Consider the following 22,695-nt stretch of genomic DNA (forward strand, 5'->3'; position numbering starts at 1 on the left):
AGCAGTAATGCATTGCTAATGAATTGTGAAATTTCTAAAGTAGGTTATTGTGATTGATTAAAAACATAATTTGTTAATTGTAGCAAACTGTGAAATTAAGTGGGTTTAATTATGTAGATAAAAATCAAAGTTTGGCTAAAAACGGGGGCCTTTATGTAGATAAACACACACCCTTTGAGAAATTATATTTACACTAAGGTCCCTCATAAACAAAATACTTTCGAAACTGGCTATACACTTTTATAAAATCGAACAAAAACGACAAAGTAAACTTTACAGACTCGATTAAACTTCATCTAGTTCAAACAAAAGCTGCCTACATATCGGACAAGATAATTGTGAAAGAAGCCATTTATCTATACATTTAACATGAAACCAATGTTTACACTTGGGCAAATTTCTAACTTTTTCACCTTCACTGAAGTCTCCGAGGCAAATCGGACAATCGGTGGTCGGAATTTTCATCTCCGACTGATAAACCACCACCGGAATGTCACTCAACCACCCTTGTTCCCGACCATTCGATGCTGTTCGTGCAGTGGGTTGTCCAGGATGCTCGAAAACAAAAGTTTGGCTACACCTTAAGAGGCAACGTACTACCGAATTAAGGCCGAGTGCACATATTAATGCACATAGCAAGACAGCAAGTATAATCATCATATTGTTGTCAAAGCTGTCATCACCAGCTGTGTAACCACCGTCTATTGAGCTTCCATTGGCTGCCGCCGGCGGAACCTGGATGTCGGTTTGCAGTAGCCGGCGGTACACCGTCGCCAGAACCATCGGTGATCTTGGAATGTTTCTTTTCAGAGAGAGAGAGAGAGAGAGAGAGAGAGACTGTGCCGCTGTGGTGAATTTGAATAGAATGAAAGATTGTTTTTGAATCTGAGGTGATATATGTTGGACATGTGGCTATTTTTGATTGGTCAACTCCAGTAAGACTGAAAAATATCTTATTTTTATTATTTAATTTGTCTGCAATTAATTCATTCAGATTTTATTTTAGGGATATACCTTAAAATCTATATATATTAGACTATTCTCGTTATTGTGTCTCATAACACGTCACAACGCCAATGAACACCGTCCCGCCCTCCCGTTATTAAATGTTAAAGGCTTTCGCGTTACTTTCCATTATCACCATCACATTTGGTAACGGCGTTTTTTTGTTTTTTAGCCTAGTAACTCGTGGGGGCGTAGCCCACACCCACCTCTCTTATAAAAGTTAAAAGACGTTTTAATTACTTAAAATAAAGATTGATATTGATAACGGTGCTTTTTATATGGTAATGAATTCTTCTGTATTTATAAACTTATATCACAACTTTTAAACATTGATTTTAAAACTATCTTAAAGAAAAAAAAAATGACTGAAAATATATTTCTTTTAATGTCCTACTAACTTTATAAATTTAAAAAAAAAAAAGAAAAAAAAAAGCATAATCATTTCTGTTCATATAAAAATTTATCAGATTCATGATAACAAGTTAATCTTTAAAAAAGAAAATAGAAGTACGGTAAGAAACAATTAAGAATAAGTGTACTTGACAATTTTTCTTAAAGTCCATTCATTTATATAAATTATATTTCCATTTTTGTGTTTAGTATGAATAATCACTTAGTTAAAAAACAAAAAGAAGTATTTAATATTTTTTTAAATGTTTGAATTGATTTGGTTATTTGAGTAAACGAAACGAAATCCTGGCGAACTGGATATTGTTTCTTGTATCTCTTGCTTAATGGATTTCCCCATCATTTTAAATGGCATGTCAAACTGATTTAAAACCCTACCATTCTTCTATGGATGGAGATATGGATATCATTCACTCATATCGCACACTAATCGATAACCAAGATCAATGTAACCCACTGTGAAACCAAACCGAAGGATTGCTAACATTTTGAGCCCATTGGATATATATATATATATATATATATATATATATATATATATATATATATATATATATATATATATATATATATATATATATATATATATATAAACTCAAAAGCTATTTAATTATAAAAAATTCATGGGTCCACCACCAAAAAATTTAAAAATGTAGAATATAAATCTTTAAGCTGCAAAATATATAATAACGTGATTTAGAAGTTCATTTAATTAAACGTAAAGTAGCAACCTTTTCACATTAATTAGGTGGTAGGACTTTTGGCTCCACAACATGTCAGCATACCTGTTGTGAAAGGGCGTAAGATAAGGAAGGTACCAAAATGGCTCAACATATGAGACAAGACAACGTTGTCTTTCCCACACCCCGCCAATTCAATCGCAGACAAATATTTGTCAATCAACCACAAATATTGAAATCAAATATCAAGAGAAAATGTATCTTTTTAATAGCTGAAAATATCTGCATATATATTAAATTTTGAACTAAATGTAAGAATTAACAAGAATGTATATTTATTTATAAGTACATCAAAAGATCCTATTTTTATTTATTTTTTTCTATTATCGTATTATACTTTTAACTTCTTTGTTAACACATACAGGTTGTATTTTCTTTCAATCGAATGGATGATTGAAACGATAAAAAGAATGAAAATAATATTTTGTGAAAAATACGATTTGGGTTTCAAAGATTGCTTATTTGTGGTTCAAACATTCTATCGATGTGATTTGAGATAACCAAGTGGGGTAAGCTAAGGTTGGACTCGGAGTGCATGATTATATCAAGTTGAAGGGTCGTTTTCGACAACACCCTACTTTCCAAGTCCTCTCTTGATATTTTCAGACACCATGACCCGCCTTATGATTTGATGTAGCTTTCGAACATTTAAAGAAATTTTCTATAATACGGCCATATTCACAAACAACCTCCTAGAGTTGTCCTAAGGTCCTATTTAACCCTTATAGATATAAGAGTATCATGCATGACCCCTCAAAGTTTCTCCAAAATCCATTATGGCCCTTGTTGTATTTCCACTTTATATATGGACTAAATAAGTGATTTTTGAAATTTAATTCGTGATAGTCTAAAGTCTAGTCCCAAAAATCAAAATGGTATAACGGTTGATTATCCATCCAACTTTCAAAATTCAGTATCACATAATCACTTTTAAAATGCACGTCTAAACACTCCCTTAACTAATTATTCATTTTTTTTTGTGCCAATTAACGTTTATTTCAACAATTATCATACTCGATAAACATAAACATATATCTAAAAGGGAATGTTAGCTACACTGTTTATATATACATAAGGAAGGCATCATCCAAAAGCATCGTCATAAAACCCAAAAACAGGATACACAAAAACACATACCATTGGATGAAGTTATAGCCAGAAAATGAAGCTACAAAAATATCAACAAAAATCCCATTTAATTTGCCTTCACTTGTTTCAAAACAATTTGTGTTACCAGCGTGTCAGATTCCTCCATTTGTCCTTCAAATCAACCTGAAAACCATCAATCAATTTTCTGCAACTTAATACAAATACTAAGATACATTATTAGCTATTAACAAAAAATATAAAATGATGCATCCATTACCTCTGTTCTATCTTCAAAGATGTCACGGTATATATTTAAAATTACCTTCCAATTTCCTTTACCATACCTTCACAAACAAACATAAACTTATATTAAAATTATATTTATTTGTGACGTGAAAAATGGTAAAAGTTTAAGGTAAGAGAATGCTTAAGAATTATAACATACTTTTGAACACCAGTCCTGAGAGTGTCCTCCTCTAATGTGGTCCATCTCTTTTTTCGTCTGTGTTTTACAAGTTTTGCCATTTTGTATACACTTAAAGGTGAGACTGCTCTCTTTTTAGGGCTTGGCAAGTGAGGTCTTGTTGGTGACCCTTCAGTAAGGCTATCAATGGAGTCACTCCACTACACAAAGAAAAAACAAAGAGGCAAGAGAGATGTAATCATATTTGCCAAAAGATAAGGATTACATAAAACAAAAAATTATAGTAATATGGAAATGCACAAAAGCAAGAAGGTGTTACCTCAAGAGTATGAGCAGTGCTATTTCGTTCAAATAGGTTGGGCTTATGTTTATCCCTTTGATCCCTACAAACACTATCATTTTCATTGGCTTCTAGATTTTTACCCTTTCTATCGTGTGAGGGACTAGGAGCTTCAACATCCTCCACCCTGCTTTCATTGCCTACAACATGTTTGTTACACATATTTTCTCCTGTTGTTGTGTTGGCTTTTAAAGACTCAGCAATGCGTAATGCTTTCTGAAGAGGGTCCTTCACTACTGCATGAAGTTCAAAAGAACTGGTCTTAAGGGCTTCTCGTACTTTATTCACTTCAGGGGTAGAAAGGCAATCATACGCATTTGTCTCAATAGGATCAACAATCTTGGCTCCTCTGTGAGTTCCACCATGTCCTGGTTTTCTGAAACATCTTGGGCCACCATGCTTGTCTCTTGGTGGTACACGTGTCCGCAATGCTTCTTCATCAAGATTAGCATCAACCCGTTAATCTCAAAATGCAACAGTTCATCGTTACGATAACCAGAGATTGCATGTAAACTATGTCCTAAAGCAACACCAATGAAAGGATGAAAAGAAAAGCTCCAAACAACTGAATCCAGAACACATATACATTTACAAGAAGCAACTCAACATTGAAATGGGAACGGATGCAACAAGTTAAAAAGGTTGCATCTCAAACATGATGTTCTGTAACACCATAGATCAGATATCAATTTCAAAATTTAGAAAAATTTGTAACTTTTGGCACGGGAAAACTAACTTCAAGAGAAACATAATTGAGAGAAAATAACTTAAAAACTAATACAGTTTGAGCTAGAGAGATTTCATGTAATGAATCATTAACAGTGATTTTGAAGTTGAACGTACCATTACCCTTGCTATTGGGATCCGCATTCATATCTTGACTAACAACCGGAGCAACAGTTGGTGTATTGTCTTTAATCTGATTATTGAGTTCTGAAACTTCATTCAAACCCATGGTTTTGCTTAATGCATCATCACTCAAAATTGTCTCGCATGCCAATTCAATAAAGGAAGGACCCATTTTTTCTTTTGCCTCATTTACATACCGACGAAGGACTTCCAATACATCCAATCCTTTAAACCTTGCCAAAACATTTTTAAAAACATCTACATCCAAAACCCCAGCCTCGATATCATTCATCCAACGCAACAAGTCAGCTTCAACCAATCCCACTATCTTCGCCACATCAGAGATCTCAATTTCACGAATCCGACCACTCCAAATCCTACTCACAGCAGTAGTATACTTCTCTTTTATATCACCAGCGCCCTCTTCTATAGATTTTGTAGTACAATACATCGCGACTGTGCAATAAGCTGCCTTCATGGCTGCAGAAACTTCTACGGATCCTTCTCTGAGCTCCAATTCTTCAATTTGTTCGAGAAACTCGATTGTACGGTCGGAGATTGTACCTTTCTCTATATCCGACTCGATTTTTCGCAGGATTAGGCTCTTTTTAAGTCTCAGATTGTTGTCAGGAATTGGAAGAACGCGGATTAGATCATTTAACGTACCATTGTCGAGTGAACTTTGACGGAGAAGGAACTCAAGAATCCATCCAGATACGTCGATGTCCATCAATTACAAATTTGCAAAGTGATTGGGATTTTGAAATTAGGGTTTGAAGTTAAAGATGGCAGAAGGGAAAATGACTTTAAAAAGTTAACGAAGTTTTAAAGTACCATTGTTTTTTTTTTTTTTTTTTTTTTACCATTTTACCGGCTATTGTAGGTTATTTGGTTTTCAAATGTTCAAAAAATATCATTGTTGTTTTTTTAGTACAAAAAATATCATTAATGTTATTATTTGTACACAGAATACCAACAAAATACATATGTGTTCAACTAAAACAATGTGGTAACCAGATACTTCAGGTAAAGGTAAATGGGATGAGAAGAGCGTAATCAGCAAGTGCTTGTTTGATGAGATTGTTTAATTTTTGTTGAAATTGTTGGAAAAGATCTTACTTCCACCGTATGATCTGCCGAACAAGATTACAGGTGACGCTTCGGCTGACAAATTTCTCTTCAAATCGGTGATGAGAAGAGCGTAATCAGCAAGTGTTTGTTTGGCTGTTAGATAGGCTAAAGTAGAAGCGTTCTTGTATGCCTCTTTTTGGCTTCCATATGGCATCGATTCACCATAATATCGATGCTAGATCAAATCACGCAGCTTTTGATAAAATTGTATTATTAAAGGTCTGCAAGTGAAGAAATTAATGTAGAGTATAGTGATTAGGGCTTTTACTTCGGGGAAGATGACCATGGCACCAAAACGAGGGACGAGTTCCCAAATGAAGTCGGTGTTAGCAGCGAACCATTCGATGTTGCCTTTGTTGCCGCAATAAAGGAAGATTGGGCCCAAACGATTAGGGCCTGCGCCTACCCAGTGATCGGAGTTGATGAAATAATGTTGTTGGAACTTGGGAAGATCATTGAAGCTGAAATGATCAAGAGTTTGATCATAGTATCGTGTCTCGTAAGTGTACTTCGGCTGAACAAGAATGTTTTGGGTTTTGAGAAGCCGTGGGGATTTGCCGAGAAACGGAGGTGGCCGGCGAGATTCCGGTGTTGATGAAAGTAGGCAGATGATTAGGAGGAAGAATAAGAAAAAGGGCTTTGCCATGGCGGTGGAGGGTGGCGATGAAGAACAGTAGTGGCCGAAGTGAAGTGGAGGGTTCTTTATAAAAAGTAGCTAAATTTCCATTACATTCAAAGAAGGGAAAATGACTTAAAAAGGTAACGAAGTTTCAAAAATGTACAAAAAAGACCATTGTTTTTTTTTTTGTACACAAAATACCATTTTACCGGCTATTGTAGGTTACCCACAAGGTTTTATTTGAACACATGTGTACTTCATTGGTATTTTGTGTATAAATAATATACTTTAATGGTATTTTGAGTACTAAAAATAAAACAATGGTATTTTTTATACATTTTTTAAACTTCATTACCTTTTTAAGTCATTTTCCCATGGCAGAAAGACCTATTCCGTTTGAACTTTGAAGTATTAGACAAGATAGATAGCAAATACATACTCTTTCTTTTTTTTCATTACAATCATATCATCAATTATGTTATCATAAAAATATAACAAAACAAAATGTTAATATATAATGAATTTGAACTAGTTATTAATTTATTAACAATAAATATTAAATAAATAGAATTATAACGCACTTACAAAATAATATATTATACATATATCTTTTAGAAATATTACACATATATTTGGAAAAAAATACTACATATGATTGCATTGGAATAAGTTTCTTATAAATAATCAACTAACAGATTTCATAGATCAGATAAAAAAAAATCAAAACCAACCCTGGACAAAACCGAAGGTACCTATAACCCGGTCGGTTCCTAGTTTCAATGTGTTACGGAATCAGAAGGCACTTGTCAATAATCAAAACAGATTGTCAAACTTTGATCACCCTTCTTAGGAAGTAATACGGATAACACACGAAACCAAAAGCACACAAAGACGTAGTATTTATGTGGTTCGGTCAAGGTGAACTACATCCACGAACATAAAGGGAGTATTCACTAAGGATACCATAGACACCAATAAATCTTATCAAACATCCCTATTTATAGATTATGGATGTGAGATCCTCAGTTTCACAGCCAAAAAAGACCGATTTATTTATGTTTATTTTGAAATCGAAGTATCCTTAAAAGAATAATATTGCGGAATTTGTTCCCAAAATATGATAATGATATTATCAAAACATTTCCGAATAAACGTACTTTATTATATACATATATTAAAACTCATCCTGTTTATGAACAATAAACTTTATTAATTTCATATTTTAAGTACATCGACTTGTACAAATGACTATTTCATCCTTCAAATCCCAACAACCGTCTTCCCAATCATATACTCCCACCGCTAACGGTTTTCAAATGTTTCTCCAAACTCTTTGTACTTCATTATTCTTCCTTTCCATTTGCGTGCGTTAGAACCTTACGACTTCTTCAGAAATTAGGGCTTGAATTCCATCACTTCTGATTCATAAGGTATTTCAAATGCAATTTGTGTATCTCTCTCTTTCATATGCACACACTAACAGTACTTCTGAATTAAATTGACATAATTTGTTCCTTTAATTGGGGGCTCTTTCTTCCTCTCTGAATTTCACAAAAAAAAAAAAAAACGACAGAATTGGTTTCTTCATATGTAAATTGGTGACCATATGGACTTACTTTCTTCACTTTCACCATTCGTGTAGGAACTCGATAGAGAGAGAATTCTCAAAGTTAATTTCAACTTCCTCCTATTTAACGTAAGTCGATTTCTCAAATTTCCACATAAATTGCCTAATTATCAATCATCGTTGTAAGAGATTTATTATGTTGTGTTTCAATTTATCTTCATACAAAATTTGATGCCAATTCATTATTTATAGCCGACGTCAACCTTTTTCTCAAATTTTCACACAAATGCCTAATTTCTAATCATCGTTTTAAGAAATTACATCTGTTGTTTTTCAATTTATCTTCATACATTGTAAATTTCAATTTTCAAAGACAAATAGTGTAACACCCAAGATTTTGAAAGCTAAGAAAGTAAAGGAAACCCTAAATTTATGAGGAACTCGGCGAGTCCAAGGAAGGACTCGGCGAGTCGGAGCGGGATCCGGGTCGAGGAGTAAGTGACCAACTCGGCGAGTCGGCCAAGTGGACTCGGCGAGTCTGGTCTGTGCGAGGAAAACCCTAAATTCGGGGCTTGGAGCCTATTTAAACGTCTCAATCTTCTTCCTAGGGCTTCTTTACTGCCTCTCACACCCAGAACGCCGCACCTTAAGCCCCCATTGTGTTCATTCAAGCTTTTAGCCATTTTTGAGTGGTTTTAAGGAAGAAGAAGGAGTGGGAATCTTTGAAGCATCAAGGAGTGGTCTTGGATCCGAAGTTTGGGGAGCATTTCAGAGCATTTGAAGGTATTAAGTCGTTCCTCTCCTCCAGATTTTCCTTGGTTATGAGTTTTGGGGCTTTTAAGCCATGTTTAAGATCAATCTCGAGCTTGAGGTCCAGATTTGAGGTTGCTACCTCAGATCTATGTTTGTTTTGGTTTAGAATCCCGTAAAGTATCAGCCATTGGGTGGAATTTGGAGCCTCTTGGTCTTAAACCCTAGTTATTAGTGCATTTTGCCTAGATCTCCCTCTCTACACGTAAAGTTTGCAACTTTACGTGGGGAATAGGCTTGGGAAGGGTAGATCTACAGTTTGGAGTTCATGCATGACTCGGAAGTCCTCTGCATGTAAGTGGATCTTATTGGACTCGGCGAGTCCTTCGAGTGGACTCGGCGAGTAGCTTAAAGATGAGGAGGAACTCAACGAGTAGGATGAACAACTCGTCGAGTCGGATGAAGATAGGCATGAACTCGGCGAGTTGGATGAAGATTGCCGTGTGCTCGGCGAGTCTGTTCTTAGACTCGGCGAGTTAGGTTGCGTGATCCCAAACCCTTCGAGTTAATTCTCGAGTCAGCGGGTCGAGCCAGGACTCAGTGAGTTGGACAGGACAGGAATCGGGAATCAGTAGACTCGACGAGTCAGGGGCTGACTCGGCGAGTAGAGTCGCGAGTGGAAGGACTCTGGAATTATGAACTCGGCGAGTCAGTAGGGTGACTCGACGAGTAGGGTTGACCTGGAAGGTTGACTCTGACCAGGACGTTGACTTTGACCAGAGTTGACTTGGTTGACCTTTGAAGGTCAGTTAGACTAAGTATTATGTTGATATTGGTAGCTCGGGGAGCTAGCGGAGCAGCAGTTCGGAGTCAGTGGTCAGGTAGCAGTCAAAGGGGTTAGCAGCAGCAGTTCAGCAGTATCAGGTGAGTTTCCCTTTGTATGAATGGGTCTACGGCCACGATGCCGGCCCATGTAGTTATGAGTAGAAGACCCGGGGGTTAGCCCTAGGCACAGTATGCTAGTAGGATATTCGGACGAGGTCCAATGATAGAGGGCGGGTGCCCAAGGAATGGTTTATGTGATAGTTTATACTTGTTGTCTGTGTGATACTTGTATGTGCCTGGTAGGGAGGTGAGTGAGGGCGAGGTCCCGTATCTCACCAATAGCAGAGTGTGGATGGTGTTCCACATCTCGGTAGCAGCAGAGCAGGGGCGAGGCCCAAGTTAGGAAAGGAGTGAGGGTGGGCTGGGCCCGTATCTCACTATCAGCAGGAGCATGGACGAGGTTCCATGACTCACCAGTAGCAGGACACGGGCGGGGCCCAGAGATAGGCGAGGCCTTAGAGCAAGAGTTGTTAGTATATGTTTAGTTTATGTAATGTTATGTGATGTGTTTATGTGCTGTTATATGTTAGTGGGCGAGGCCCTGTGACAGGCGAGGCCTGAGTGAAACAGATCTGTATCCGAGCGGGGCTCGAAGCCAGGCGGGGCCTGGAGCGGCGGGGCCGTTGTAGCGGGCGAGGCCCAGGATAGCGGGCGTGGCCCAGTATGTGCAGTATATGGTTTTGCATGGTATGTGGTAAGGTGGGGAACTCACTAAGCTTCGTGCTTACGGTTTTCAGTTTTGTTTTCAGGTACTTCCGGTAACGGAGGGAGGAGCTCGGGGTGATCGCATGGCACACACCATAGATTAGTCAGCCTGGGAATGTTTACTCTGATAATAAACATGTGTTTTGAAAACTTATACTCAGATTATGTTTTGGAATGATGTCTTTGTTTAAAGTAGTAATGTTTTGTTAAAAAGAAATTTTTGGTCTTGAATTTTGGGATGTTACAAGTTGGTATCAGAGCCTTGGTTTGAGGGATTCGGACATACTCTCGGGTGTGCCTGAACTCAAACTGAGGGGTCGGATAAAAAGTTTTCAAAAGTGAAAAGACAGTTTTGTAAAAAGAATTTTGAGGATGAAAAACAGTTTTAGAAGATCAAAAAGAATTCAGAAAGAAAAGAACTTTGAAAAGAGAAAAGAGGTGTGGTGCATGCAATCAACCGAGCTCAAGTAAGTACCCCAAAATACCCATACAAGTTTATGTTATGATTATCAGATGATAGAACAACATGCTAGAATAGGACTAAGGATCTAGGGATGATGCCTTATGTGCCTGTTATTTGTGCTTTTGAGCTGCATGATAGTGCTGATTAGACAGTAGTAGGATAGCCTGTTTAGGTTATGCCTGAGTTTATGAGTTTGTGATGCATGCTACTTCAGATTCTTGCTACGTGGATATGATTGCTTGAGTATGTGGTGGTTAGATTTTCCCCTTGGCCGAATGCTGCTTGCTTTGTGCATTGTGGGATTTAAGTGATGGGAGTTAGCCATTAGATGGATACGTTACGTCACATGTGATCAGGGTTGAATAATCTCAGAGTACTGGAATTGGCCCTATTGCGCAACTCTCGTTTGAGTCTAACCGTTGTAGGGACGAGTCCTTTACTTGAAGGATTATCTGAGCCTCGTCACATGTGATGGTATCTAGGTGATGGCTAATTGGCATCACAAGGAGACCTTCAGCAGCTAAGGACTGGTTTGAGTTGAGTCAGAGGTTTCCCCTAGGGTAAGCCTAGGATGAGATAGTGTTGGGAGCAGTATTAGTAGATAAGGGACCTGGTGGAGTCAAAGCAATTCCTGAGGAAAGTACGGATAGATGTGGAAGGTAGTATGGGCCCGTACTACTGAAAGCAGAGGATCCGTACTCGATTCGGGAAGGGCAGAGACAAGACCGGGAACCTGGTAGAGCATGTTGGGTCTCGCATCAGTGATGAGTATTCTGATAGTGGTTGTGTTATATGTTTCAGCATGGTAACGTTGAGAGAGAGACTAGCGGGCGGATCAGGCGCCGGAGAGGGATCAGGCTCGGGTTCAGGGACCGAGCAGCTCGAGGAGCGGATGAGAGAGTTGATATCAGCTGAGGTTGCGCGCAGTATTTTAGCTCAGACTTCTGTGATCTTTGGCACGGTCAAGGAGGGTATACTGGAGATTTTGGATGAGAGGCTGGGAGCCTTCCGTACTGAGATGATGGCATTGATGGGAGCGCGTACCTTGACGTTTTGAGAGTTCAGAGCCTGCGGGGCACCAGATTATCATGGGGCTCGGGACCCCATTGCTAGCAGCAGATGGTTGGCTGATGTTGCCAACGCTTTTCGTACGAGCAAGTGTCCCGAGGGGGACAAGGTTAGACTCGCCTCCTGTCTTCTGAAGGACAGAGCGAGGGATTGGTAGGAGGAGATTGGTCATGCTTTGGGGGATGATGCCGCATTGGACGCGATGACTTGGAGGGATTTCTCGGCCAGGTTCAGGGCGGAGTTTTCGCCGATTATTGAGGTGCAGCAGCTGGCACGAGAGTTTCAGGATTTGACGCAGACTATTGAGACTGTGGCGGAGATCACCGCCAAGTTCAGGGAGAGGGCTCTTCTTGTACCGCAGTATGTCGCAGATGAGGAGATGAAGAAGGCTAGGTACCATGAGATGTTGAGGGATGACATCAGGGAGTTCGTGAGCAGGTCCAACTGTAAGACGCTGGAAGATATGATTTCTCGGGCTAGAGAGAGGGAAATTGATTTGGAGCAGATCCGGAAGAGGAAGCCGGATGAGGTTCAGGTAGCTACGGGTTCGGGCAAAAGGCCCAAGGGATCGGATTTGAAATCGAGGGACCATCAGGACCGCAGTCAGTGCAGAAGGTGTGGCAGGGCGCACGGGGGTGCGTGCAGGAGTGGTAGCGGTGGTGAGTCTGGCTGCTTCAAGTGCGATCGGACTAGTCATTTCAGCAGGGATTGTACTGTTACCGCCGCGCAGGGATCAGACATGATATGTTTTCATTGCAACCAGCGGGGCCACAAGAAGGCCCAGTGCCCCAGTTTGTCTTCAGCAGGACGGGTGATGGCACCCGCCCCTGCAACTTTGAGGATCGCAGATGGTCGTTAGGGCCGGGTAGAGGCACCTGCGGCAGGGAGCAGGGCTTTTCAGATGACGACCTTGGAGACGCGAGCAACGCCGGACGTTGCAGGTATGCAATTTCCCATTTTCAGTTCTTTTATTTGTGCATGATTTCATTGTTATGGTTCTGCATCATTAGCGGTAAAAGTATTTCATTTTGATTGGTTGATTGTGATCGAGTTATATGTCATCTACATACCTTGGATATTTGTATGGTAGTTAGGGATGTGCTCTATTGAAGAAGGTTTCGAAGGATGCAGTAACTGTAGCGTGCTTGGGAGGGATTTGGTACGTTTCGCTAGTTCAGAGTGGTGCAGTGATTGTGATGGATTGGCTAAATCCCTAGCTATGGCGGGCTTGGGTTCCTCAGTAGATGGGTTATGGGATGGTAGCAAAGATCGGGATCTCTTTGAGTAATGAGTAGCAAGGGGTAAGCAGGATCGAAGTGGGGGAGAACCCTCCGGGTGTGCCCAGGGAGGAGCACGCAGACCCAGAATGAGTACGTGACCTCCGAGAGGGAAGAGAAGTAGTTCAGCGTTTGATGGATTGAGGATTTCAGGGTTGGGAGTTTGAGAAACTCCACATCAGCTAGTGCGTGTGATGGTAATGGTTAGTTATGGGTGAGAATTTAGGTTGTGGATCGCTCGAAGGACTCGCGGGAGTCGGAATAAGGATCTTGAGCAGCTGATGGCACGTGGGTGCCTTCGTATTAGCAGTCAGTAGTGGAAGTGTTGTAAGACTACAGGGCAGCTGTAGCATTCACTAGAGGTCAGCAATGGATGGTGATGTAAGCCTATGGGTAAGCCGTAGCATTCCTTAGTAGCTCCGTTAGTGGAGTTGGGGAGAGGCCCTTATCTCCTAGTGATCAGGTAGGGATCAAGATTGAGTAGTGGATGAGAATGATAGTGAGTTGCATGTATAGCTCTAGAGAGGTGAGACCTTGGGAGAGGCCGCTCCAGGATATAGTTGGGTGAGACCCGTGGGCGAGGCCCGTATGAGATTAGCAGTGCAGGTGAGACCTGGGAGCAGGGTTGCTCAGTAGTATGGTTGGGTGAGACCCGTGGGCGAGGCCCGAGCGAGAGTGACTAGACTAGTGAGGCTAGAAGGATAGAGGCTGGTGGGACCCGTGGGCGAGGCCCGTGAGTTTTAGCAGCACAGGTGGGACCTGGTAGGGACCTTAGTGTCAAGTTAGGGGATCGGAGATCCCAGGTTGGTAGTGCCTGGATGGCAGGATTGATTGAGCAGTTATAGGTGGTCGAGGTTTCTTTGGAAGTCGCTGAGAGCGACCAGTGATGGTGTTGGGACTAGCTACCGGTGGGAGCCGATAATCCAGTCATTGATAGGTTGGTAGGGACCAGGGCGGTCCCAGTTTATCAGGGAGTCAGACGAGGAATAGCAGAATTGCCAGTCGGTGGCAGTGCGAGTATGCAGCGTATGGTGGAATTCAGTTAGTTGAGTCGAGAGGTGCTCGACACCAAGTGTTGGCAGAAAGGAGTGTTAGTGAGTACTGACGGTGATGACCCGTTCTGGGAATAACGGGGGGGTGATGGAGTTAGTGAAGGACAGGACCTTCACAGTGTCAGAGGGAAAGTCGGTTATGAGGTTTTGCCTTGGGAAGGCAAGGAAATTGCGCAAGGAAAGTAGTGGAGAACCTCTGCGGGTTCAGTGCAGTACTCGGTGAGTACCAGAAGGATTATCGGTTGAGTAAGTTCTGTTTCTAAGTTGTTCAGGGTCAGGTTCGACCCGAGGTTTACCCGCGAGGTTGATGTTAGCCAGAATGACCAGGTGGAAGACCAGCGCAGGTAGGCGGCTGGTGTTGGGTATTGGAGGCAGATCGCAGGCGGTGGGCCATGGTAAACTTCGAGGACGAAGTTCAGTTTAAGTGGGGGAGAGTTGTAACACCCAAGATTTTGAAAGCCAAGAAAGTAAAGGAAACCCTAAATTTAGGAGGAACTCGGAGAGTCCAAGGAAGGACTCGGCGAGTCGGAGCGGGATCCGGGTCGAGGAGTAAGTGACCAACTCGGCGAGTCTGGTCTGTGCGAGGAAAACCCTAAATCCGGGGCTTGGAGCCTATTTAAACGTCTCAATCTTCTTCCTAGGGCTTCTTTACTGCCTCTCACACCCAGAACGCCGCACCTTAAGCCCCCATTGTGTTCATTCAAGCTTTTAGCCATTTTTGAGTGGTTTTAAGGAAGAAGAAGGAGTGGGAATCTTTGAAGCATCAAGGAGTGGTCTTGGATCCGAAGTTTGGGGAGCATTTCAGAGCATTTGAAGGTATTAAGTCGTTCCTCTCCTCCAGATTTTCCTTGGTTATGAGTTTTGGGGCTTTTAAGCCATGTTTAAGATCAATCTCGAGCTTGAGGTCCAGATTTGAGGTTGCTACCTCAGATCTATGTTTGTTTTGGTTTAGAATCCCGTAAAGTATCAGCCATTGGGTGGAATTTGGAGCCTCTTGGTCTTAAACCCTAGTTATTAGTGCATTTTGCCTAGATCTCCCTCTCTACACGTAAAGTTTGCAACTTTACGTGGGGAATAGGCTTGGGAAGGGTAGATCTACAGTTTGGAGTTCATGCATGACTCGGAAGTCCTCTGCATGTAAGTGGATCTTATTGGACTCGGCGAGTCCTTCGAGTGGACTCGGCGAGTAGCTTGAAGATGAGGAGGAACTCGACGAGTGGGATGAACAGCTCGTCGAGTCGGATGAAGATAGGCATGAACTCGGCGAGTTGGATGAAGATTGCCGTGTGCTCGGCGAGTCTGTTCTTAGACTCGGCGAGTTAGGTTGCGTGGTCCCAAACCCTTCGAGTTAAGTCTCGAGTCAGCGGGTCGAGCCAGGACTCAGTGAGTTGGACAGGACAGGAATCGGGAATCAGTAGACTCGACGAGTCAGGGGCTGACTCGGCGAGTAGAGTCGCGAGTGGAAGGACTCTGGAATTATGAACTCGGCGAGTCAGTAGGGTGACTCGACGAGTAGGGTTGACCTGGAAGGTTGACTCTGACCAGGACGTTGACTTTGACCAGAGTTGACTTGGTTGACCTTTGAAGGTCAGTTAGACTAAGTATTATGTTGATATTGGTAGCTCGGGGAGCTAGCGGAGCAGCAGTTCGGAGTCAGTGGTCAGGTAGCAGTCAAAGGGGTTAGCAGCAGCAGTTCAGCAGTATCAGGTGAGTTTCCCTTTGTATGAATGGGTCTACGGCCACGATGCCGGCCCATGTAGTTATGAGTAGAAGACCCGGGGGTTAGCCCTAGGCACAGTATGCTAGTAGGATATTCGGACGAGGTCCAATGATAGAGGGCGGGTGCCCAAGGAATGGTTTATGTGATAGTTTATACTTGTTGTCTGTGTGATACTTGTATGTGCCTGGTAGGGAGGTGAGTGAGGGCGAGGTCCTGTATCTCACTATCAGCAGGAGCATGGACGAGGTTCCATGACTCACCAGTAGTAGGACACGGGCGGGGCCCAGAGATAGGTGAGGCCTTAGAGCAAGAGTTGTTAGTATATGTTTAGTTTATGTAATGTTATGTGATGTGTTTATGTGCTGTTATATGTTAGTGGGCGAGGCCCTGTGACAGGCGAGGCCTGAGTGAAACAGATCTGTATCCGAGCGGGGATCGAAGCCAGGCGGGGCCTGGAGCGGCGGGGCCGTTGTAGCGGGCGAGGCCCAGGATAGCGGGCGAGGCCCAGATCTGTAAATGGCATGAACTGGATTCGAGCAAGATCAAGTGTATAGTATTTGCATGTGGCAGACTCGGCGAGTCGCTCATCGGACTCGGCGAGTCGAGCCGCGAGTCCCCGAGTTTTCCCCACTTTTCGTTTATGCCGAGTAGAGTAGTGAGTCCTGGGTGGACTCGGTGAGTTGGAAGTCGAACTCATCCATGAAGGAACTCGGCGAGTCAATTCCCTGACTCGGCGAGTTCAAGGCAACCTTCTTAGATCAAGAACAGACTCGACGAGTTGTTCATACAACTCGGCGAGTCACAACAGAAAGTGTTCATCGGATGAAGATGAACTCGGCGAGTTGTTCATACAACTCGACGAGTAGGATGAAGGATTTGGACATCAGTTTAGAAGGCGAACTCGTCGAGTCAATGCCTAGCTCGACGAGTAAAGACGGGATTAAGGACAATCGAATGGACGGGACTCGACGAGTTGGCGAGCCAACTCGGCGAGTCGGGTCAACTGGAAGTTGACTCTCACTTTGACTTTTTACTTGATCAGGGGTAAAATGGTCATTTTACCCCAAGGGTCAATTAGCGGTGTTTGACTGAGTATTTTGTGGGAATTATAGCCGGAGGAGTTCCGGAGCGGCAACAGCAGCAGGCAGTCAATTCCCACACCGATCAGCAGCTACTTTGAGGTGAGTTACCTTCCAAGTAGCAGTGGGTCTACGACCACAATGTCGGCCCACCAGTAGGAATTGTATGATAGATGATTGTCTCTGTGATATTCATTTAGGGTTGCTACTACCTGTGATATGTTATTGTGCTAGTATGATATGATGCTATGTGCTAGTGACAGTAGGGGGGAGATAGTCCCCCAGATTACCGGTCGATAGGGCCGAAGGGGCGGACATGCCCAGCCATGCTAGATAGATTATGTGATATATGTGTTATGTGGTAGTAGTAGGGGGTGGAATAGTCCCCATAGTCGGTCGAGAGGACTGAAGGGGACACCAACACCCAGATATGCTAGTTAGTATCTGGTCGAGAGGACCGAAGGGGAGACAAGCTCCCAGATATACTGGTCAGTATCCGGTCGAGAGGACCGAAGGGGAGGACAGCTCCCAGATGTACTAGACAGTATCCGGTAGAGGACCGAATGGGGTAGGTCGGGCACCCAGATATGTCTGACAATATATGTATGTTATGTGATTGTATGGTATGTGGTATGTTGGGGGAACTGACTAAGCTTCGTGCTTACAGTTTTCAGTTTTGGTTTCAGGTACCTCTTCTTCGAAGGGGAAGGAGCTGGCGCGGTAGCGGTACATCACACACATGCTTTGTATTCCGCATTATGATATCACTTGGGGATTTGTACTCTGACACTTTTATGTTTTATAAAAATGTTTTCCAAACATACAGTATCTTTTATGAAATGATATGATCGTTGAACGTTTTAGTCCTAATGCTTTGCTAAGTACATGTTTTAAAAAAAAATGAATTTTTTTGGCTCGTATTTTTGGGATGTTACATTTTATGCTGAGATATCGCATTGAATTCAGTTGGAATTCGGGATATCATGGGATTTCCCTAGAATCGGATTTGAATTCCACTCCAATCCTAGGTTTGGTAGCAAATGAGCTCTGTTTGATTTTCAAAATCATTTCGCCAATAGGTTTCAACATTCCATCCTAAAACTAAAACCCATAGAATTCAATTTTTATCATTTCATCATTTTATGAAATATTAGGACTTGATAGAGGGAAGTCTTAATTTACTGCCTTTTACTTTTGAGTGTTGAGTCCTTATTTCTGCATTAAATAAAAAAGAAACAATTGCTTTAGATGCTTTACAATCAAACATCAAATGATATAACTATTTTACTGTAGCAATTCGTTTTGACAAGTACCATGGGATATTTGAATTCAGACATCTTGTATATTGTAGAAATTGAATGTAAAGTTGAGATATATATTTGTTTTCAATTTTGCTAAAAAACAAATCTAGGTGGTTTTATCCTTGATGAAAGACATGTATTCATGCATCCATGCATGGTACCTAGATGACAGATTCAGATTGTTGGGATGTAGCTTTTAGTTATACATTCAAACTGCAAAACCTACAACTCTACAACTAACAGTAACATACATATCCACGACACCATGTTTGATTAGTAACTGGATCAGATATGGACATGTTACATCATAACCTTGGAACAAAAAGATATATTAATTATACTTATATATGTATATTTGTCAACCAGCAATTTTGGCTTAGCTAAGATGATTGAAACACTCCAAAATAGGCCATACCATTGAATATGATAACACTAAAACAATGGTAATGAACAATTCTTCTCACTTGTAAGGACAACTAAACCAAAAAATATTGCTATAAGACCAAAAAATATTGCAAACATGGAATTCAGAATGAATAGACATTGCACACCTCATGTAAAAACACAAAAATCAATATAAACTTATCATGTTTACTTTTTAAATTGATTTGGGTAGGGGGAAGTTTCTATGTGACTTAATTGGCTTAATTGATTAAACACTTAACCTAAATCCTCTAATGTTGTTTAATATAATGAAATTTCTTATTTCAGGGCAGTGGACCGGAAGTCTATTGTGTAAAGACTTTGGGCCTTTAAGGGGGTAATGTTTGGACCTTTTGGAAGGAGGCAATGATGATTATGAGATCTAAACCTTTGAATTGTGTTTGGGCCGAAGGGTAGAATGGGAAAAAGTCATAGGTTGAGTTCTTGCATTAAATATGGATTTTTATTCGAGATTTTTTTAGTCCAAGATATTTAGATAATATTGTAGAGCTCTCCAATACTTTTTTTTTTTGATATAAAGAACGTCGAAAACGAAGTTGGAATGAGGAAGTTACAACGTTTGAAGGTATGATGATTTTTGGGTCAGCCACGTACGTTGGGCGTACGGGGAGTATGCTAACCGTTTGAAGGTTGGTTTTGTAACTAAAAAATGTTTGATTTGATTACCAAGGTTTATGCAACTGGTATGAACCAATGAGGTTTTATTGTCATTTGATTTTGTAGTTGAAGTGGATCTCTTTATGATTATTAAATTGGAAGTAGCCGTAGATCCTCTTTTTAGATGGAAAAATTGATTTCTTCATTGTATGTGAATTATGTGCCTTTGAAAACCTTTTATTATGGTAATTAAAAAGGTTAGTTTTTAGAAATGACAATGTACTCTACCAAAACTAAAGAAAGTATGTTGCTAAAGTACATTGTTGCTCAAGAAACTGTTTCATATGATAAAGGGTTTAATGTAATCAAGAAATGAAAGTAAGATGTTTCTATCATGTAGCAATAAGTAACTATTTACTTTTAGTACATTGTTATTTTTGCAATATATGTTATGTTTTCGCGGTTTACCCAAAAAAAAAACAACTAAAGTAGGTTGTTTTCTTTTAACAATTAACCCCAAAAAGTAAATGATTGTACAAGGGTAATATTTTCAATGTTATAATTATTATACAATTCTATAAGTAGTTTGAAAAAGGTTCAAGACTTCAATATATTTGTATGTCACAAAAAGAAACTATCATTACTTACAAACTATCACTTATTTCAACATGTCTTTTTATTATCTTTTGGTTGGATTTTGTATTTTTGATGTGCTCATTGTTTTTTGCTATGACCTATTTTTCTATCACATTTTATAATATTTGGGTTGTCAAAGATTTTGTAGTCTATCCAATTCTTTTAATTTTTAATAATTTTAATGCATTAACCGTATAGTACATAAGTTTTAATGATTGATGAATATAAATATTTACATAAATTCGATTGCTATATTTTCTAAAAAGATACGAAAAAATATATATAAAAATTAAATAATATTGTATATCTTAAAATTGTTATAAAATGTCATTAAATATGTTGTTCATTATTAATTCAAATTTTAATAAATATTTTTTTGAAAATAAACCTTTAACTATATAATCAAAAGAGTGTCTTAAATTGTTTGCTAGTTTTTTACAGGTTCAAATAATACGACGGATTATGCTAATGATGGAGAGAGAAGAAAATTTAAAAAGTTATATTTGGAGAATAGAAAATCCAAAATAATTTGTAACACATCAACCCCGTAAAATTCATCTATTACACATGATTCTAAAATGATGAATAATAATAGTTAGACAAAACTGCAGAATTAGTCATTGTGGTATTCAAAAAACTTTGGATAGGGTCTAAAATGTTTTTCACTTGCATGGACAGTTCAAAATCAAGAATTTCTTTTGATTTTGGTCCATAGAGAACTTGAAAATACCGTTTTGCCCTTTTTATTTCTTTTTTGTATTTTTTATATTTCCCTCTCTCTCTCAACATCTGCATCTTCTCAAAATAAAAATAAAATAAAATCCCAGGTAACCTACTCCCCCTCTATCAGACTCTCTCTCATATCTTCTTCTTCGTCACCCTGACCTCTAAATCAAGCTTATCTCAAATCGATGACATCAGAAAGAAACAAATTGATTTATGGGTTTTTCAGACTGAAACAAATCGATAGGTGGAGGAACCGGTAGAAGATCTAATGAGAAAACGTCGAGATTTGGATCAAGAACAACTGTATCTCTCTCTCTCTCTCTCTATTCATCTTCAACCTTCATATTCTCAAATGGTAAAACTGTAGGAGTTTGAACTGATGGTCTGAGGAAGTCCGACTTATCAGATCTGATGAACTTGTCGGATGTGTCTTAATCTACCTTTGTTATGGCAACAATAATGGAAGATGCCTCTTGATTCATCTCCAGATCCTATGCGAATTCTGATTTTCTGGAAAGGATCGATCCCCAGCCAATATCCTACCCAGTTCTTGATGGATGTGGACGCCGATTCCCCATTGAAGATACTGATTTGGAGATGCATAACGACCACGACCCACACGTTGTATCTGACATTATTGGTGGTTGGATATGAAATGTCATTGAGGAGTTCCTCCAGTGCATTTTGACTTTCGCTGTTGGTGTCAATGAGTCATATGTGGTGTTATTAGAAACTGGGAGATATTTCTTATTGTGGAAACTCTGCAACATAAAGGTCACGATATTGATGAAAAAGAATGAATCAGAGGGAAGTTTGAAGCAACGATGAACCAAGTAAATTGAAGTAGAGAAAGGCTGTGTGGGAGAGTGTAAACATTTTATGGAAGGGTATTTGATTTTGTTTTGGTTTGGGTTGGTTTATTTCAGTAGATTTTTTTATCTTTAATTATGGAGGATTTTTTATTTTTGATGCCATTTCATTTGATTTGGTGGTGGGCGATGGTGGCCCTCCGGAGGTGATGGAGGGAGAGTGTAACCACCATTGCTGAAATTACAAAATGAAAAAAATAAAGGGCTTAAAAAAGCAATTTGGTGGAGAGAGAGAGAGAGAGAGAGAGAGAGAGAGAGAGAGAGAGAGAGAGAGAGAGAGAGAGAGAGAGAGAGAGAGAGAGAACCCGTTTTGTATTTTTCTTTTCTTGTGTTTTTTTAATTATAAAAAAACTAAAACAAATAAAGAAAATGTGAAAAATAAATAATAAGGGCAAAATAGTCCTTTCAAATTTTCAAGGACCAAAACCAAATAAAATTATTGATTTTGGACATTCCATACAAGTTGAAATTTTTTTGAACTCCATCCAAATTTTTTTGCAAACCATAAGGACCAATTTGACAGTTTTGTCTAATATTTATATATTAACATCCATCTTTATAGATTAATAAATGTTTTTTTAATCATTGGTGAATCATTACTTTATGATTTATTTGTAATTTTTTTTTCTATCTCATTCGTGGTTTCCACGAGTTATAACCTAATATAAAATATAAGAATAAATACATTTTGCAAACGACATTTGATGAATTATATCAAAAATTATATAAAAAATTCAAAAGTTATATAAAAAATTATATCAAAAACCATATTGCCAGATTATATCAAAAATTCAAAAGTTACATTTCACAAACCATATTGCAGTATTAAAAACCATATTGATGAATTATATCAAAAATTCAAAAGTTAATCTAAAAGGACATATTGGTACAAACACATGGACCAAAATTTAAATTTACTCTATAATAAATAAAAAAAGGACCGAATCTGTA

The 22,695-nt window shown here is 39.7% G+C and overlaps 3 protein-coding genes across 7 annotated transcripts; all 3 read right to left on the reverse strand.

The window, feature by feature from the left end:
* Nucleotides 1–215: 215 nt before the first annotated feature.
* Nucleotides 216–868, reverse strand: LOC111876524 (RING-H2 finger protein ATL73). The gene has a single exon (XM_023873064.3). It carries the CDS (start codon nucleotides 781–783, stop codon nucleotides 286–288), a length of 498 nt encoding a protein of 165 aa, XP_023728832.1. The 5' UTR covers nucleotides 784–868; the 3' UTR covers nucleotides 216–285.
* A 2,296-nt stretch (nucleotides 869–3,164) lies between these two features.
* Nucleotides 3,165–5,650, reverse strand: LOC111876523 (uncharacterized). 5 transcript variants are annotated; one of them, XR_008226340.1, is made up of 5 exons: nucleotides 4,850–5,650; nucleotides 3,986–4,440; nucleotides 3,688–3,866; nucleotides 3,520–3,605; nucleotides 3,165–3,425 (listed from the first exon to the last, which is right to left on the reverse strand). XR_008226340.1 is itself a non-coding variant. In XM_042898090.2 (5 exons), exons 1-5 carry the CDS (start codon nucleotides 5,583–5,585, stop codon nucleotides 3,384–3,386), a joined length of 1,470 nt encoding a protein of 489 aa, XP_042754024.1. In that variant the 5' UTR covers nucleotides 5,586–5,650; the 3' UTR covers nucleotides 3,165–3,383. The 5 variants fall into 5 exon arrangements, 4 of the variants coding, with proteins under 4 accessions (XP_042754024.1, XP_023728831.1, XP_023728830.1 ...); XM_042898090.2 differs by having other exon boundaries at nucleotides 3,520–3,586; nucleotides 3,986–4,437; nucleotides 4,856–5,650; XM_023873063.3 differs by having other exon boundaries at nucleotides 3,520–3,586; nucleotides 4,856–5,650.
* A 289-nt stretch (nucleotides 5,651–5,939) lies between these two features.
* Nucleotides 5,940–6,632, reverse strand: LOC111876553 (uncharacterized). Its single transcript, XM_023873114.1, has 2 exons — nucleotides 6,255–6,632; nucleotides 5,940–6,161 (listed from the first exon to the last, which is right to left on the reverse strand). The coding sequence occupies exons 1-2, from the start codon at nucleotides 6,630–6,632 to the stop codon at nucleotides 5,940–5,942; spliced, it is 600 nt and encodes a 199-aa protein (XP_023728882.1).
* Between the last annotated feature and the right edge of the window lie 16,063 nt (nucleotides 6,633–22,695).

Source organism: Lactuca sativa, chromosome 9 (genome assembly GCF_002870075.4).
Source record: "Lactuca sativa cultivar Salinas chromosome 9, Lsat_Salinas_v11, whole genome shotgun sequence".
Lineage (NCBI taxonomy): Eukaryota > Viridiplantae > Streptophyta > Magnoliopsida > Asterales > Asteraceae > Lactuca > Lactuca sativa.

Excerpts from the sequence above, each read along its gene's own strand:
- LOC111876553 (XM_023873114.1), bottom strand. The coding sequence starts at position 6,632 with ATGGCAAAGCCCTTTTTCTTATTCTTCCTCCTAATCATCTGCCTACTT. Across the intron at positions 6,162-6,254 it reads CCATGGTCATCTTCCCCGAA|CATCGATATTATGGTGAATC; the intron begins GTAAAAGCCCTA and ends GATTTGATCTAG.
- LOC111876524 (XM_023873064.3), bottom strand. The coding sequence starts at position 783 with ATGGTTCTGGCGACGGTGTACCGCCGGCTACTGCAAACCGACATCCAG.
- LOC111876523 (XM_023873061.3), bottom strand. The coding sequence starts at position 5,585 with ATGGACATCGACGTATCTGGATGGATTCTTGAGTTCCTTCTCCGTCAA. Across the intron at positions 4,441-4,849 it reads TCCCAATAGCAAGGGTAATG|AAGCATTGCGGACACGTGTA; the intron begins GTACGTTCAACT and ends ATCTTGATGAAG. Across the intron at positions 3,587-3,687 it reads CTCAGGACTGGTGTTCAAAA|GTATGGTAAAGGAAATTGGA; the intron begins GTATGTTATAAT and ends TTGTTTGTGAAG.